This window comes from Struthio camelus, chromosome 3, assembly GCF_040807025.1.
Source record: "Struthio camelus isolate bStrCam1 chromosome 3, bStrCam1.hap1, whole genome shotgun sequence".
In the NCBI taxonomy this organism is placed as follows: Eukaryota; Metazoa; Chordata; class Aves; order Struthioniformes; family Struthionidae; genus Struthio; species Struthio camelus.
This window is the reverse complement of record NC_090944.1, coordinates 123339376-123358100: the sequence shown is the minus strand read 5'-3', so window position 1 is coordinate 123358100 and position 18725 is coordinate 123339376. Positions and strand designations below refer to the sequence as shown.

General features: G+C 38.4%; 1 protein-coding gene across 2 annotated transcripts in view; it reads left to right on the top strand.

Annotated features, from left to right (window-relative positions):
* MSH2 (mutS homolog 2) overlaps nt 1-18725 on the top strand; it is a 54505-nt gene that overhangs the window by 21301 nt on the left and 14479 nt on the right. For both annotated transcript variants that reach the window (XM_068940067.1, XM_068940066.1), the window contains exons 7-10: nt 6957-7156; nt 12475-12584; nt 16954-17077; nt 18171-18321. In XM_068940067.1, coding sequence (XP_068796168.1) covers nt 6957-7156; nt 12475-12584; nt 16954-17077; nt 18171-18321 — 585 coding nt within the window. The remainder of the gene's footprint in view (nt 1-6956; nt 7157-12474; nt 12585-16953; nt 17078-18170; nt 18322-18725) is intronic.

Below are 18725 nucleotides of genomic sequence, written 5' to 3'. Positions count from 1 at the left end.
GCTGTTTGGAGGAAGTGTTCTTGTTCCTGTGCACGCAAAGAACAGGGGAATAGAATTGCCCAAGGTCTTGCAGAAAGTCTGGGGAGGAGGGATTCAAACCTCGGTGCTTTGTAACTCTGCTTGTAGTACCGTCCACTGGATTATTAGTTTTATGTGCTGGCCATCTTACCTAGGCACTTAAAAATGTCCTATTCACTCTAACAAAAGAAATTCTCTACCTCTTGTTTGGTTGTTTATTTTAATCTATTAGTTCAGATGCTTCTACAGGCAGAATTCTTTTCACGCTTTAATGAAATCTGTATACAAATCAGGCTTGATTAATGTTTTCCTGTTAAACTATTTTATATCTAACTCTATAAAAGCGTAGAAATACAGTTTAACCTTCTGTGTTATGGCAGCATTAAATGTGATAACCTTAAAGTTGTGAAGAAAAATGCTGCGTAGACACAGCAGTGGAAGAAGCGATCTCTTGTGATGTCAAATGGGATGTAATCCTCAGTGGAACAGAAACATTGTGATGAGACTTAGGAAAGAGTTTGTTCCTTATGAATTAGATCTATGACAGATTGTTTTCTCTCTCTCTTTGTAGCGTATTAACAGTCTTTTGTCTGTTAATAGTAGTTTGAGTTGCACCTCGTAGCAACAATATAGCATGGGAAAGGGTGAAATGCTTGCAGTTGGATTCAGAAAATTCAGCAGAAACTTGGATATACTATTTTTCTTCTAGAAGAGCACGTTGAGTCTAACGTTGCTTGTTGCTGCACGGAATTCAAAGCTGAGGAGTAGTTAAGATTTTGAATAGCAGGAAGAAAAAAAACGTGGGATATCACTTCCCAGTTCAGGAAAAGTAGTTGTGTTTGGTTTTGAGTTCCGTTAGTTGGCAAATTAAACCACAAAAATAACAAAACGTCAATTTAAACAGCAGTCTTGGAATTACGATTTAATTTATTTCCTGACAAAGTTTCTCTGGTTATAATTGTTATCTTGACTGTGATTCCTTAGGTCAGCGGTACAAAATTTGATTTATTTTCCTTTCCATTTCTGCTTTGCAGGAGAGACAAGTTACGCAACATTGTCAGCAGTTGTTCAGTTATACTTCTTTCTTGGATGTTGTTGACGTTGTTTTGTTTCTTCAGTCATGAGCTTTACATTAAATAAAAACTACCACTTGATTTCATTGTTATGTATGAGTAACAGGCATGACTTATAGTTGTATTATCTTAATGTAGGCCTTTCTGTTCAGCATCCTTGCATGCATTTTAACAGTACAGGGAATTGTTATGCAAAATGTGGAGCGTACATAAACCTGTCAGCCTTATATTTGTGGTTGGCAAATGTAGAGAGGGAAAATAGAACACTACTAGGAAGGTCATGAGATGTTAGTCTAATTAGCCTGATTTTGGCAGAGGAAAATTGTATCTTACTGATCGTGGAACTCTTTGAACTTGTCATTGTAGTGGACAAAAAATAAAAAATAGAATAAATTAGGCCTTTCAGAATACCTTTGACAAGTTCTTACCCAGGAGGCTGTTTAACAAGCCGCGGGAGTCATGGAATGAAAGCGGAGGAGTTGTTTGTATAGTATTGTCTAAAAGGCACAAGCCGGGGCGGCGGGGGGAAATGGTCAGTTTTAATCTTGGCAAAGGTAAACTCAGGGGTCTGAAGAGCTGCATTGGAGATACTCTCCAATGGTCAGGATAGGGAGTTTGCTAATGAGGTACCAATGTTTTATAGGTGACACGAGTCAGGGCCAAACTTTTAGTAGAAACTAGAACAGGCTGAGTGATTGGACAGAACAGGGACAGGTTGTTTTCCTAATGAGAATAGGTAGAAAACAATGTATAAAGGAAGAAGGAATGTAATCTGTCTCTTACAGAGCTTTTCACGGACTCAGAAAAGGCATTAGGCTTCTATATATATCTGGACAAGCCTCTGTGCAGTTGAGTTTTAAAAGTAAGATTATAATGTGGTATTGTAGGAATTGTTGCTGTGAGTTTTTTCCAAGTATAAAAAGCAGTAAGATTCAAAAAGTGGTTGAATGTGTATGTGTGACTGCCAGGAATATTGATTGAGTAAGGACTTCTTGGAAAGGCTATTGCATGAAATACTCTGGACTTAAACGTAAGCGATCAGAAGCCAAGATGTGACCTAACGTAGAGGACAGACTTGAATGTTGCACGTTGTTGCGTGGCTGAGATTGGTCATCAAAACCAGACAAAATAGTTTTTATACTGGAATTTTTAATGTAGAAGTCATGGAGTTGTCTGTAGTTTAACCAGTTTGGATAAAATGACCTAATACTGGTTTCCTACCCCAGTCAAAAGTAGTAATTTTTCTAGATTAAAATCAATTTTTACAGTTGGATAAGCTCTCCAAATGTCTTTTTACTTTCTTCCTAGTGCTTCTTGAAGTGAAGAAGGGTGAGGGTGTTTTTCTTTATTTTTATTTTTTCCCCTAAATTAGAACTTGGTGCAGCTTTGCAGATAAGAAGACACAAATATATTTATGACTGCTGACCTCTCTCTCTGGAGTGATGTGTGGTAACATTTTGACTGTTGAGAAGTAATATGAATCCTGCATGTCACCTGGGAAGTGAAAAGATATAACTTCAGAATAATAAAATACTCGTGTGTTTGCAGTAACTCTAAGTGTTAAAGAGCAAACGAACGAGGCAGCAATAAGAACATATGTGTATACATTAGGGACAAGCTTTCAGGGAATCCTGTCTTGTTTTTGCCAAGGCAAGTGTTTACAAAAGTGTTTACTTGTTTGGCAAGTGTTTTGCCAAAGCAAGCAATTACAAGACTAAAAATGATTAAGTGATGCTCTTCCTGTGAAGAGGAGCAAGTTGCCAGAGGTTGTCCCTAGTTTCAGTAAGCTCTGACAGAGGCTTAAGATGCCCTGAGGAGAAGCTCTGCAGATGGGATTTATTCCTCCTGGAATCCCCTGAGGAGTGGTGGTAGGTGTTTAGCGGGCTTATATTTAGGATGCTTAAGCAGTTGCATCAAGTAACTTTTGTATGTATATATGTGTATATATAGAGAGAGAGAGAGAGAGGGAGCAACATCTGGTCTTTACAAAGTCTGCTACATCACTAATTGCTGCTGCTTCTGAGAGAAGAGTTCGTTGGCTGAACGTTAAGTCAGGTCTGCTAGGTAAATTGCAGGGACTTTTCATAAATATGGCAATGTACCTGCTCTAACAGATAAAATCATTTAACACTTTTTCGAAGCCAATTGACAGAAGCCTGAAAGCTAGAAAGTGTGCTCAGAAAACACCAAGAGGGTTCAGAATTGAAGTATACTTGGCTAATATGATGTTATATAACATCATAATGAAAACATCGCTATTAAGATCTTGCTCTGTATTCTTGCAGTACATTTCTTAAGTATATTCCTGTCTACTTCTCACAAGCTCTGTCTGCATGCTGAAGTTTTAATATATCTTTTAGGCACTCTTCATGTTTTCAACTTTTTTTGGAAACAAAGCGCCGTTATGGGTCAGTAATGTCAATCTTTACTTAATAAGGTAATAGTTGGGTGGGTGAACGCAGAGGTAGGATTCTTTTCTTGTCTTTTTGGCTGATTTTGTCCGGTAAAATACAGAAAGTTCATTGGAACAGTGCGAGTAGAACACTTTCTGCAACTGAAAGACATCCCTGTTGAAATTTGTATGTACAGACTTGTTCGCTGGCTCTGTTAACGTCTGTATCCTAGTTCTAGCTACTAGCTCTCTCCGCAGAAAACTGCATTGTGTAATGTAGAAATTCTCACTTTCACAATTTCCAACGGAGTTTGCAAATGTGTACTTCAGGAGCATGTTATTGAAAGAGATATAATTTTCTGACAGTCAGCAGAATGGTAGCAATAGTGTGGTGAGAGCTGTCCTTTCTCTGCTTGTGTCTCCCCTAAATGCAACTGCTCTGCTGACGCCAAGATATTGCCATGTTAATGTGATTAACCACAGATTAGGAAAGTGTATCATGTGCAGGGGTCTCTGAAAGGGGTATAGTTCTCCCTTACTATGCGGGTCGTGTCATATTTTACTTCCTCTAATAGATGTGTAGATGTAAATCTTTAGGAGTATGAGTTATCGACAGAAGTGTGACCAAGGAACGCTTTCTGGAACAAAAACAATCTGAATTTTTTGTTTAACTGCAAATGCAAGGTAATACAAATATTTGAAGACAGTAACGTTGACTGGATAGTGCAAACAGGAAAGTGTGTGGAAGTTCTGTCACATTGTAGTGGGGAAAATATATTTTGATACTCTGTCGCTTCTTACTGCGATCTGTGCTTGCTTTCAGCACTTTAGAAATGTTTATATAAACATTTAAGAAGTCTGAAACAGGACTCCTCTTTTTTTTTTTAATTAAGCCTAAAATTTTGTAGTTAACAGTGAGGTTTTAAAAAAAAGTGTCGGGAAGCAGCAGCAAGGGCAGGCTGCTCCTCAAGGGAAGGTGAGTTGGAAGCTGATGGTGACAACAAGGCAGATGGAGGCAGTACCCTCACTGGCAAGGGCCCAGACCCATAGTACCTAGGTGAGGCAAGCAGGATGGGTCTGGTAACCAGGTTCAGCCAACAGTCTGGGTCTCCAGGCAAGTCCATAGTGCTGGTCTGAGGTGAAGTGAAGAAGTCAAGTCAGTGGGTCCTGCTCTGGATCAGTGACATATGTGGCTGAACGTGGGCATGGCTGCAGCATTGCTTGAACAAGAACCAATGTCAGAGCTTAAACACAGCTCCTGAATGAAGGTGGGGAGGCCCCAGACAAGGCTTCTCACAGCTTTCTTGCACAGCTCCTCACAACAGTCTCTATTGGTAAGATCTGCCTTCAGGAATCCCAGGCCCCTGAGACCTGTGGGAAAGCATAGAGCAGTGAACTCTTACCTCACTAGAGGAAGATCAAGTTAGGGAATATTTAAAAAAAAAAAAAAAAAAAAAAAGAGACTCCAACACTACAGTGGACATGCACAAGTCCGTGAGGCCTCATGGGATGCACTCATGAGTGCGAGGGAGCTGGCCTACATCACTGTGAGGCCAGTTTTGACAGTCTTTGAAAGGTTATGGTGACTGGGAGAGGTTCCTGAAGACAGGAGTGACGTTTGCTCTCTTTCGGTCCTCAAGAAAGGTAAGAAGAAGGACCTGGGGAACTGCAGGTCAGTCAACCTTGCTTGATCCCTGGGAAACTGATTGAGTAAATAAATCCTAGAAGCCGTTTTCAAACATATTAAGGACAGGAAGGTGACTAGGAGAAGTCAGTATGGATTTACAAAGGGGAAACGACTCCTGATAGCCTTCTACAATGAAATAACTAGCTCTTTGGATAAGAGGAGAGCAGTGGATGTGGTTTTTCTTGACTCCATAACATCCTTGTGGACAAACTGATGAAGCATGGACTAGATAACTAGATAGGGTGGTCGACTGAGAGCTGCCTGAACTGCTGGGCTCAAAGGCTTGTGAGACAGCAGCACAAAGTCTAGCCGGAGGCCAGCCACTCGTGGTGTCCCCCAGGGGTCAACATGGGCCAGTATTGTTTAACGCCTTTATTAATGACCTGGATGATGGGACAGAGTGCACCTTCAGCAAGTTTGTGGGTGATACAAAACCAAGAGGAGTAGCTGATGTGCGGTAGTTGTGTTGCCATTCAGAGGGACCTCGACAGTCTGGAGAAATGGGCCAGCAGGAACCTCGTGAAGCTCAACAAGGGAAATGAGGAGTCCTGCACCAGGAGAGGAGTAACCCCATGCACCAGTAAGGCCGGGGGTGACTAGCTGGAGAAGGACCTAGGGGTCCTGGTGGACACCAAGCTGACCATGAGCCAACAGTGTACCCTTGTGCAAAGAAGGCCAACAGCCTCTTGGGCTGCGTGAGGAAGAGTGCTGCCAGCAGGTTGAGGGAGGCGATTCTTCCTCTCTACTCCGCACTGGTGAGGCCGTGTCTGGAGTGCTGGGTCCAGGTCTGGGCTCTCCAGTACAATAGAGGCATGGACATACTGGAGTGGGTCCAGTGAAGGGCTACTAAGATGATTAAGGGACTGGAGCAATCTGTCGTACAAGAAAAGGCTGCGAGAGTTGGGACTGTTCAGCCTGGAGAAGAGAAGACTTGGGGGGATCTCGCCAATGCGTGCAAATACGTATTGGGAAGGAGTAAAGAAGATGGAGCCAGACTCTTCTCAGTGGTGTGCGGTGAAAGGACAAGAGGCAGCATATTTTTCACTAAGATACCTGAAATTCCATTTAAACATAAGAAAACTTTTTTTACTGAGAGTGGTCAAACACAGGAGCAAATCACCCAAAGAGGTGGTGGAGTCTCCCTCCTTGGAGATGATCAAAATGTGACTGGACATAGCCCTGACCAACCTGCTTTAGCTGACCCTGCTTTGAACAGGGCTTTGGACTAGATGATATCCAGAGGCCCCCTCCAATCTCGAAGTTTCTGATTCTGTGATCCACGGTTGCGCAGCTGCACTGTATCAAAGTTGGTATCAAAGTTGGCCTTGAGCACAGGCAGCTGAACTTTGCCAAGGACTCTTTTTGGCAGTGTTTCGTGTTTTGTTTTTGTTTTTTTCTTTCCTACTTAGAGTCTGTTCTTTCATGGATTACTGGTTTACTTTCTATGGGGCAGGAAAGGAATTAATCTCAAAGTTTCTGGGCTTGAACATACCTACTGAACAGATGTTAACATTTGAGCTTGAAACACTTTCACTCCAGAGTTGTAAATTAGATATCCCAATTGTATATGTTACGGAAGCATAACATAGTTTAAAAATCCTTAGTTTTTTCGGCTCATACATTGTTCTAGTTTCATTTGTTGTTTTATCAGGAGAGTTGGCCAATGAACACATCCATAGAGAAAGGACAGGTAGAACTTGCCAGACAGCTGTCTTCATTCTAATTACTCAAACAAAAGCCTTATAGACCATGCCATGCTAATTCATGTTCTGGACTTTTCATTTAGGTTGAATTTGGTTGAAGCCTTTGTGGTAGATCCAGAACTACGTCAGTGCCTTCAGGAAGATCTTTTACGTCGCTTCCCAGATCTCAACCGGCTAGCAAAGAAATTTCAGAGGCAAGCGGCAACCTTACAGGACTGTTACCGAATGTATCAGGCTATTAATCAACTGCCTAACGTTGTACAAGCGCTAGAAAAACATGAAGGTAATGCCATCCCCTGTCTATTCTTCAGTGTTTTATAATAGTGATAATGCCAAGAAACAGTGTGTAGATTTCCAAAGATTGCTTTTGTTCTGTGTATTTTTGTGGCAGGGATAAGGCATAAAGATATTTGAATTTGAAATGTGATGAAATTGTGAAAAATCAGTCAATGCTTAAATGTGAACGTAGCAAGAACTTTACCTAAAGAAGTGTTCCAATTAGTGTGTAGCTAAAACACTTGAGCTGTCAGGTGATGGTGCGGTACTCTTTGAGGTTGGCTTGTTTCTAAGAAATCTTGACCGGTTATGTGTGTGTATTATGAAAACCCTCCATACAGCATTGTTGCATTCCTTTTGAAGATAGTTGTTTGCACGTGCACTTTGAGTTGTAGTTAAAACTATTTTTTCCATCTGAATTGTAGTGGTATTTATGTATTTCCTTTGGAAATGGTAAAATTTTTTCCGTATTTGAGATGAGTAACACAAGAGGCTTTCTTCTGACCTTTATTGGAAGAAAGCTCAATGTTATGACAAGCAAGTCTAGAAAATAAAAACACTGCTATTTCTTTTCCTTTTCCATGTGTTATCAAGAAGCAGCATAATAAGATATGGTGTCGGTGTGATAGGGAGGTGATTCAATGTAGCAATAGCAGTCGTTTTCAAGCCTGCCCTAGGCTGGCAGGAAGCGTGTTTTTGTAGAAGCCCATTAATTTGTTTTAAAATCTCTTTCAATAAAGCAAGCACCAAAACCTTAAAGAAGAATTTTTGAAATGGTGCAGGTACAAAAATCTCTGTTAGTGTGTTTGAGCAGACAGTGATATTACCCAAGATACCTTATACTCTTCAGTACTATAGTTTTATGGCTTGAAGTAATGAAGTTTATCTTCTGAAACATTAATCTAAAAAGAAATGAATTCTGGGATAGTGGCTGTGTTATTTTCAAAAGCAGTTAAAATCTGAAACTGGTAGGAAACTGGCAGAAATAATGTTTTTTTTTTTTTTTTACAAGAGCTGTGCCACAGTTTAGCAGCCTCAGCCATGTCACTGACATTTCCAAGCAGGCTTTGCTTGTTTTTCATCTGGCCTGGAGACCTGGAATGTCTGTCTTCCTCTGAGATATTAGTTCAATATACCGTCTTGATGTCTCCTCTTCTTTTTCTGTCACTTGTCATTTGAATCAACAGAGTTTCTCTGTCATTATACTTGGCTATGAAAACAATCCGTTTTTAGATGTCCTGCGGACCAAGCTGTGAGGCAAACTGCTAAGCTTGCTTTCTGCGTAAATTAACGGATTGCAAAAGATTCTTGCTGTTTTATACATAAATCACTTAGCCTTGGTAGGGCATTTATCAGCAGTGTATCTAAAATAATAATTTGAAATAGGTGAAGTGTGTTATTTTTATTTTTCTTTGTACTTGTATGCCTTGGTTTAAAATACAAGAATGGCCGGGTAGTTTCAAATGTGGCTGATTCAGACTGCGTGTGATGATTTTCCTGTTTGAGACTAAACAAATCTTTTAACTCATCAGGAGATTAAAAGTCAGACATTTCCTGGCAACTCTAAGCATCTGTGAGTTTCAGAACTTTATTTTCTGATTAATGTGTCTTGGGAGGTGAGTCAACTGCAACATAAAGCAAATAGCAGTGATTGCCGTTTCCTCAATGTAAAGCATTGCTTTCTTGAGATAATTGTTTTTATGGATGGTGGAAGTTGAGGAGGGGGTAATGAATGAAGAAGACGTTTAGAAAAAAAACAGGAAAGGAGACTAAATCATCAAATTGTTTCACTGTTGCTGGCAGAGGGGAGCATTTGTTCATTGCTGAAATTGATGGGGCATAGAATCTAGCTCCTAAGAGAAGTTTGTCTGTAAGGAGCTACTGAAGAATCTTCCTTCTCAACTCCGTCTGACGCTTTGTTTCAAGCCTGCATTCATGCAGGATACAAAAATTGTATGCTGTGTTCCAGTAGGATTTCTACCATACTGCATCCAATGACTTGAATACCTCCTTAATGCTTTTGGGAAAAAAAAAAAAATTTTGCTGGCATATTCTAGTACTGTACTCTCTATGACTGCGTTGCACTGGTGTGTCGGTCATGGGGTGATCATATTTCGCTGTTGTCCATCCTTCAGCTAATTATTCCCCTACTTACAGTGGAGTTCTTTTGGTTATGAATGCCTCACCTCACTGTTAAAATTGGACTAATAGAAATGAAATAAAATTTCAAGGTCATTTAGTTCTGTTTGGACTTACTTTGCTTGTTTGCTCTACTGATACCTTCCACAATGTATATATTAGTGAATTTCATAAGCAACCTTCTTTCATTCGTGTGTCAATATCGTTAATTCACACTTCTTAAAAAGTTTAATGATTGTGTGAGCGCTAGAGGGACTGTACTGCAAATATCCTTTCAGCACATAAATCTTCTGCAAGTCAACCGTGTCCTGTTTACCTGCCTTCTAATCATTGTATCAACTGTGCGTCTTCCATCTGCCATCTTAACATCCCATGTGACACCATGTTGAATGCTTTAGGAGAGTCTCGCTCTAGATCTACAGGATTTGCTTTGTCTTAGGTAGCCACTATTTGGGTATGATCTACCTCTGGTAAACCTGTATTATACTTAATCCAGTTTCCATTTTGCTGCGTGTTCTGTTCTCACCATTTTTTGTACGACCTTGTGTACCATCAAACTGTCACGTTTAAGTGAACCTCTGTGGTATAATGGTGTTGATTTTCATACCTTTATTCACTAGCCTGCTGACTGGATAAGTGTTTGAAGTTTAAAGTGTTAGTGTTTGGTGGGTGGTTTTTTTTTTTTTTTTGGTTTACAAAAGATTTTAAATGAAATTGATATCCAAGTCTTTAATGCATGTAATGGACACTTAGCTGTGCTTCAGTAAGGAAATTATGATTTAAATTAAAAACTCTGCCCAGAAGCAGATAGCATTTGTAATCACTAAACGCATCTCTCTGTGCTTTTGGAGGTAGATAGAGGTCTCTTCTGTGTGCAGCTCACATACTAACGATGTCAAGTAGGTGCAGAAATTGGCATGTTTTTTGTCTTTTTTCCTTTTTTAATAATGTCTCTTATATGACTTCATGAATGCAGGAGCAAGATAAATGGGAGTTTAATTCAGAATTTTTCAATAATGTTTCTTGCTCAGATTCTTTTAATGCAAAGTATGCTTTTGGGGAAAGCATGCCACTAGAACTTTCATTAAATCCTCAGTATTGCCGAATCAAATCGTTTAATTCCTTCAGGTCTTGGATACTGAAAATGGATTGAAAGTTTAAATTAATTTGGCCATGTTTCAGTTTGAATTGTGTCATAAATATATGTAAATAAACCCCTATTTTCTAATTTTTGAATTCGGCATCACCCTACAGTGTCTGAAGATGTGCTCTTCTAATTCAGAAAATGAAGTGGTGTCATGAAACTTCCCTACTTGCTCCTTTCAAGAAGGAAATTGTTATTTGTACTTTAAGTTCAAGAACAATCTTTTTTGATTCAAATGTACTTGGGATCGTTATATTGTGGGTGCCATGCACTCTTGTCAGCTGGTGCCCTAGTAACTGTTAGATCCACACTGAGGAATGAATGTGAGACTTTTCTGCTCTTGCAGCCTCTGCTTCCTTCTTTACTGCCTCCTTTTATTTTCTAAGTTGATTCAAATCTGTCGTATTGGGAGTGGTGTGTGGGGGTGGTGGTATGAGAGCGAGCAATTGAGAGAAAGATCTGGAATAATAGCCAAAAAAACCTTACTTTATTTCAGATCTGTCTTAGTTGTGAGCGTTTACAGTTGTTTAAACTCTAGCATCACAGTTCGTTCTTCTGTTTCCTGTAATGAAAACATGAGTCACCACGTAGGAGTGATAGAAGCAGCTGCAAATAGACTCAAGTTAATAACTAAAGTTCACATCTCAAATGGTCTGTTCCTGATGCTGTCTGGTTCTTGCATTACTGTGTTCTTCAGTTGGATTAAATATTTTTAAAGACTCAGTTTGTACAAGTTCAGTGGTCTCTCAGTGACGTAAAGCTTTTTTGTTTATTATTAGATGCTAATCAGTTAAGAGGTTTAACATCAAAAGCTGAGAAAAAAGGAAAAGGACACGAGGAAAAGGAAACAAATTTCATCTGAGTTGCAGAGCTGAGAGAGAGGGGATTCCCTTAGATAATCATGTCCTGACCGTGTGACTCTTACCAATTACTGAGGAACATTTTCTTACGAAAGATTAGGATCTTTTTCTGCCTAGTCTGGTAAGAAATTGGGAAGCTCTGGAATAGTTGGAGCTTAATTCTGCCTTTATCTGTTAACTTGCAAAGGTTTGTCTGTGAATATCGGAGGCAAGTCGCTGAATTCTGGACATAATCCAGTGGCTGCAGGCTCACAGCCTTAGATTTTCTTTGAGGCGTTTCATAAATATATAGTCAATAATGCTAATCTCTTTGTGATTAAATTACAGTTGGAAGTGACTGCAAAGATTTAAACACTTATTGATGGAGTTTTCACAGCTGGCTGTTGAATAAGTGCTTATTTGTAGGCTTCACGAAAATATTTCTTTCACAAAATCGGCAATATATGTGTGCACGAAGTGAACTGTGTTTTACAGTCAGTGCTCAAAGATTGTTCTGTGGACTTCTGACTGTGTGCTATGCAGTTATGCTGAATACACAGGGTCTGTACTGACAAAATATAATTTGAAAAGGGACTAACTTTAATGACTTCCTGTTTAGTGCAAAGAACAGTGACTATAAAGATCTGGTTAGAGCAGATCTTTTTTAAGCAGGAGGGGGAAAAGACTGAAAAAAATCAATTCCCATTTATGTCCAAATGTGAACCTAACAAGTGTTCCCAATTTCTGGAAACTTAAATTTAAGACCAATTAAAAACCTCAAGGGTGGATGATGGAAATTTTAATGTTGTTTTTCCCCTTCATACCTTTTAAAATGGGCTGTTGTAGAATACAGTTTTAATGAAGCCATTTCAGCTTTACGTGGGGCAAGAAGAGGTAATCGTCAGACAGCAAGTTTGCTTTTTACCTGTTGGTTGCCTGTAGTTTTATTTGTATTAGGGAGTTAATACCAGCAGATATGATTGAAGAGGACAGAATACATAGCTTAATCAGAATATAAAATGGACAATACCATTAAAAAAAAAAAAAAAAAAGTGTGCGTAAGTATGTCATGAAATAATCTTAATAGAGATTAGCCTTCTGTATGATTGTGCTGTGTATCTTGGATAGGGGAATTCTGGTTAACTATTGGGAAAGTTGTGTTTTTGTGAATGATAATTCTTCTTGTTTGTGTTTCCTTAACAGGAGATCACCAGATGTTGTTGTTGGCAGTGTTTATAACGCCGCTTAATGATATCCACTCTGACTTCTCAAAGTTTCTGGAGATGATAGAAACAACATTAGACATGGATAAGGTACAATATGGCGTGTAGGAGGGGGTTTATTTAGCAATTGAAATTTCTTATTGAACTTTACAGTCTGTTCCACGTTCACAAAGTTAATTGATCATCTACATTAAGTAGTTTTAGTTTAGTAATAGACTAAATGAGGACAGATATTGGTATAGCAGTTGACTGTCAAGTGGATGTTCACCCACTGACTTAATTATCTAGTCCACTGACAAAATGCTTTGGATACATGGATGCTATGGTCGTGATGTAAAAAAAAAAAAAAAAAAAAAAAAAAGTAAAAATCAATATTAAAAGAGGGAAATTGGTTTATCACTTTTTCCTGTTCTTTCTTTGTATGTTCAGTGATGTTACTGTGATGCGCCTCAAATCTAGGATATTTAAAAAATATACTCTAGCGATATTTCTCTGCTTCTACAAAGTTCACTAGATTTCATTCTATTTCATAGGATTTAGTCTTCATAACTAGCAGTTTGCATCTCTGGAAAATGATTGACCCGCATATAAAGGTTGACTTGACTTTCTTGCATGAAGAAATTTCCCACTAGAGAAAGCTATTTAACTTAACTTAGTTTTGCATCCAGACTTGCTTGTAAAATAGTGATGATAGGTCTAAGCTTGAAGGGGAAATCTGGCAGGTGTTTTTTTGTTGTTTGGCCAATTTTTCCTCTTGAAAACAAAGAAAGCTGGAAGTAACATCCCTTCCTTAAATCTGTACCAGAGAGGTGATGGGATGAGTATAGATAAATAATGATAAATTAGTTAACACTGAATACTTAATTCATGTTTTTGGCCGTGTCCTGTTGCTTAACTGGGTGAAGCAATGCCAAAGTTTCTGGGGTATTTTATACGTCTTTTTTCCCACTCTATTTTTTTTTTTAGAGAATCTGTTCAACAAATTTTGAAATGTACATGGTTTTATAAAACCATGTACACTATTTCTTCCAGTTGTTTATAATAACTTTTATTTAATGTTCCTTTCTTAATGCGGTGTTTCATTCTTTTAAAAAAAAACTGAGGAGCTTCTAGGGTTGTCATAAGTGTCACGCTCAACTGACTGTAGAAATATGAGGTCTACCTACCCATTTGCCGAGTGTGGTAGTAAGAGCAAATTGTTGAACAAAGACACTTATCAAAACTGCACAGACTTAACAAATTTTTCACATGCGTGTCTTGCTCCAAAGACAAAAGCGCAGCTTTTGGTCTCTTTGTACTCTGTATACTTTCACCAGTTGCGTTTTCCTGTTTGTTTAAGGAAAGACTGCTTGAATGACATGTTGCTGTAATTTATGATATATGCTAATGAAGAAATTTATAGCTTTATACTAGTTACAGACCATCTGTTGATGCAGTTTTTATGCCCTAGGACTCTATTTTCTTTAAAATTAACGGCTGTTCTAAGCCTTTACCCTTCATAGTCCATCTCTTCAGATTTCTTTTCAACTTCTACTTTAAAATGCTTTGTTGTCCTTCTAAACAGGATATTGAGTTAATTGTTTTTAATTAAGTCCCGTAGAATCTGGTGTGCTGGATTTGGTATGTAGTGTTTTGTGTTTTTTTTTTTTTTTTTTTAAAGATACTGGAATAGATTAAAACGGCTATAGATAAACCAACACTGTTTTTTTTTTTTTTTGAAAAATAAACCTTCTTCTGTATGATCTTTAAAACCTGAACCTTTGACTTGCAATTCCTCTTAGATTCTTAGGGAATTCAAATAAAATACCTGGCTGTATTCTGAGTGGGATTGCCGGACAAGTTGTCATAGCAACTTAATTATGTCAATAATCCTTTCAGGATCACCATTCTAGCATAAAAAGAAACAACTTATTTCAAAAAGTGTGGGATGTGGTTATTGATTTACCTAGCAGTAACAAATGTTGATCAGCTGTCACTTCTGTTCCTGTATTTCATAGAATTATAAAATTTAGTTTGGAAGGGACCTTTGAAAGTCTTCTGCTCCGGCCTCCTGCTCAAAGCAGGGCTACCTTCAAAGTTTGTTAGGAATTCTTATAAGATTTGGAATTCAGGTACTAAGAGCATAACCCTTTACAGAAGGGTCAGTCTGTCTTATCACTTAGCTCCTTTAGCATCGTCCCGGAGTATTCAAATGGTGTTTCCTGTGAGTAACCCTTTGGAAGTGAGACTCACTTGGGTCTTGATTCATGCAAGTAAAAACGCAGCTATCAGAGTGCTGTCTACGCTGAGATGTTAGTCTGTACTTCCCATGTTAAGTATTTTATACTTTTGAGCATTCATTTGAGAGCACTCGGATTGAGTGTTGTGCTGGGATCTGACGTACTGTGAACGTTTAGGAACGTAACCTTCTTTGTTCTGAGATCATGGGATTTTTTTCAGCTTATTCTGGGTTTCAAAACGCTTCTTGAAGCCATGTAACAGAACTACTTTTCAATCCGCTGTCAACCTCAGTTGTCTCACGAAGACAATTGTTACAGTGGTCGGAGTGCATGGCCGCTGCAGTCAGACTTTTCTAGTTTGTTTCAGAACTAGGATCTGCCTTACAAAACCAGAAATGGTCTTTTCTGCTGCATGTTCTGTCGTAAGTGTTCGTTCTTCTTGCTGTTCTTTTTGCAGGAGTACCCTTTATTAAGGGGATGGGAGGAGGAGACCTATGAACAGGAACGTTTCTGCAGGGAATAAATTTGTTAAACCCCTTTCTTAATGCTTCCAAATTTTAAGATGGCCCTCTAAAAATCTCATGATTCATTATTTTGTGAAGTCCATATCCCTGTTAGGCACCTGGAGAGCCATGCCACTGCGGTGCGTCTGCACACAGCAAAAACGTAACCGAAGTATCAGGCTGAGTGAAACACCTTGCAATGCTGGTATTTGCACAAAGGAAATGGGCGTCAAAGGTTCAGTTCCGCCTTATGTGTGCAACTTCTGTGGAAGGTCAAATTACCTGTCTGGGGAAGGTCATTCCCAGAAGAAACTAGCAATTCTTTGAATATGCAGTGTATTATGCAGTTTCTTCGTATGGTAATTTATTTAGCCTCTATTCCCGATTCAGTGCATAAGTAATGCTGTGGCTTTCATCTCCGGATTGCACTCTCAGTCTTTGTTTCAAATTGCTGCAAAACCTCACAGTTTTCAATATAATGCTTTTAAAGTTGTATTGGTGCGTTCCAGTACTGAAGCTTTTATTGTAAATGAAAAGAAGATGCCTGCAATTGTAGTTCATTGAGTTACAGCACCTATTGCTCAGTGCTTTCTAGTGGTGATATTTGTGTTTTAAGGGAAAGAGTGAAGGAACTGTGAAACTCCCTTTCCTTCCCCACCTCACCTTTTCTTCTCTTGTTAGCGTACACTTGTGGGTGAAAAGTAAAACTATATGTAAACCAGTATGTTGTTCGGGTATGTTTAGCAAAGTGATTGCAACAGCTGCTGTAAGTACAGTTTTGCAGATAATTTCCAGCCAGAGGAAGCTTCATGAAAATATTGCTTTGGTTTGTTTTTTAGGGGGGAAACGCTAGCAGTATGAAAGCCGGTATTGAGTTTCCATATCACAGACAACAATGCTAATATTTTATTGAATACAAAAGTATATATATTAAAAATCAAGTTTGTTTTCTGTTTAGTGATTACAAATGTACTCTTGCAAATTAAACTTAAGGCTCTTAACGGTGGGCTTGTAATGTCATTGGAAATGCACACCTAGCAGTCGAAGCATGAGGAAGAGAGAAGGAAAAAGATGAGGTACAAATTAGTTCATCACCTCTGAAAATGTTTGGCTTATAAGGAAATAGGTATGCTCTTCAACTCAAAAGAACTGGGTTGAAATTGGATAGGATTTTTGGTGTTATAATACAAGCTCCTTCCGTAACCTGTTGATTGTGTTTTGGGCAGGAAATATTGCTCTTGGATGCTTCCATTTTAGACTTCTTGTTTTGAAATGCTCCTTCGTCTTACAGTCTGTCCTGATGAGCTGCGTAAGTCTAGGGTGGCATACAGATTTTGTGGAAATATGTACTAATGTCACTTCCACCCACCCACTTTTTTCGTGCCTGTTTACGACTCCTGTTACTTATATGCAAATGAAAAAATGTGCAAGCAACTGCATCCATTTCAAAGTAAATGAGCCTGTTAAATTGGTATATTTTGTTTGTATGAAGTATATTCTCTGAGGAAAAAGTGTTTGAGCTTTGTTTTTGTTAGTGAATCAGACTCCAGTCAACCAACAGTTGTCACAAATATCAGTGCATTACTTTGTGTGTGTTTTTTTTTTTTAAACAACAAAAAAACCCCAAAACAAAATATAAAACAGACTGAACTAAAGGGTTAAAATAAATTAATTTCAGTATGTATGATCAAGGAGACTTTTTTTTTTAATGTTTGTGATGTTTTTCTTTTTTTCTAGGTAGAGAATCATGAATTTCTTGTCAAGGCTTCTTTTGATCCTAACTTGACAGAATTAAGAGGAAAGATGAATGAACTGGAAGAAAATATGCAGTCCTTCTTAAAGAGCGCAGCCAAAGAACTAGGTAGGGTATGAAGCTACCATATATATATATATTTTTTTTTTTTTTTTTACCTTTTTTGTAAAATGTTTTGAGATCAGCTCTCAAACTGCTATAGAGGAGTTAAAGGCTGTTTATTTTATAATTAGTTTTAGGTGACTTTAATTGTTGCAATTAGTACAACTTATTGAAAACGGAGTGATATTTTTGGGTTCCAACTTGGCCTTTTTTTAAGAATGGCGTTACAGACTCTTGCCGAGGTTATCATGCATATTTGCTAGTTACTGTGGAATTTCTTCTCTAGAACTGTAATTCATCTAACTCTTGGTTAAATCCAATTTTATTTTACATCCCTTAAGGTTGTACGCTGAGACATTTTTGTCCTGTCGATTCTTTTGAATGTCCAATCAGGCCAAGCGAGTTTTCTGTGTGAGGTTCTTTGCAAAATGTAATGTGTAATTCTTGGAAGCCAAAGGAGACATTTAAAGGATTTTTCATAGTATAATCAGTGTGCAGTTGTACAATGAATTGGGCATTCTAGGAGCAATTTTAATTAAAATTAAACTTTTTACTTTTTTAATGCAAATATCACAAGTAAAATTGGCAACACCATAGTTACTTTGGGTTACGCCTTTAAGGACTTGCGTTTTTTTCAGTCTTGTTTTTTTAGTTTAAACAAGATACCTAGAAGAAAAAGAAGGAAAATCAAGGTTGCATAGGGATGGAATGAGAAATCTCACTTGCAGAAGTCTGTGTTGGTAAAAGGATCACAAGACTGTGCTGTGCGTTTTGCATCAATGTAGAATATTCTCGTAATGGGCTCTGAATGTTTTTCTTGTTTCTGGGGGGCGCATAGCAATACATTGAGGATGTACTTGATTTGAATATGCAATTTGAGGGCATATCAAATTAGGCATAAAGAATGAACCAGTAAACTTCTTTTAGGTCTGGGTATTTCTCCTACATGTGCAGACCCAAAACAAGTCTACTGAATGGCGTGTATGAGAGATGCTGCGTACAAGCTGAGGATTATTGAACAGACATAGCACAGACTACAGGCTCTTGGATGATAGTTTTCTTCTTTCTTTTTTCTTCTCTATTTTTTGAAATGTAAAAGGTTTGGAAGCTGGCAAAAGCGTCAAACTAGAGTCAAATTCACAATTTGGACATCATTTTCGAATTACTTGCAAGGAAGAAAAAGTTCTCCGGAACAACTCAAAATACAGAATAATTGATACACAGAAGAATGGTGTGAAATTTACTAACAGGTATGAAAGGATGTTGATGACTTTTCAAGCCTGTTGTGAAAGGAACAATTGTTCTTTGTTTGTAAGTATCCTGATAGGCTGTTTTTCCTTCAGCTTGAGTGGCTGAATTTTCACCTTCTTGTTACTCAACTCCTGTGTTGAAATGTTGAGCAAGACTGGCACGAGGGAGGAGTAGTCATGCAGTTGTCCGCTACAAGCACGCGTATGCATTCCCCATTTACTTTGCCAGCTGTTCAGCTCTTTTTGTTCTTTTGACTTTGGCTAATTTCTCTGTTTTAGCTGCCTAATTGTGTTCGCTGTGACTGTTTATACAGACAGTTTCACAAGCTGCAATAGGAAGAAAGCTATTTATGCCTATCACCAAATATGATGTGCAGCAGTTTTGTTGGTAATTACCTTTTCTG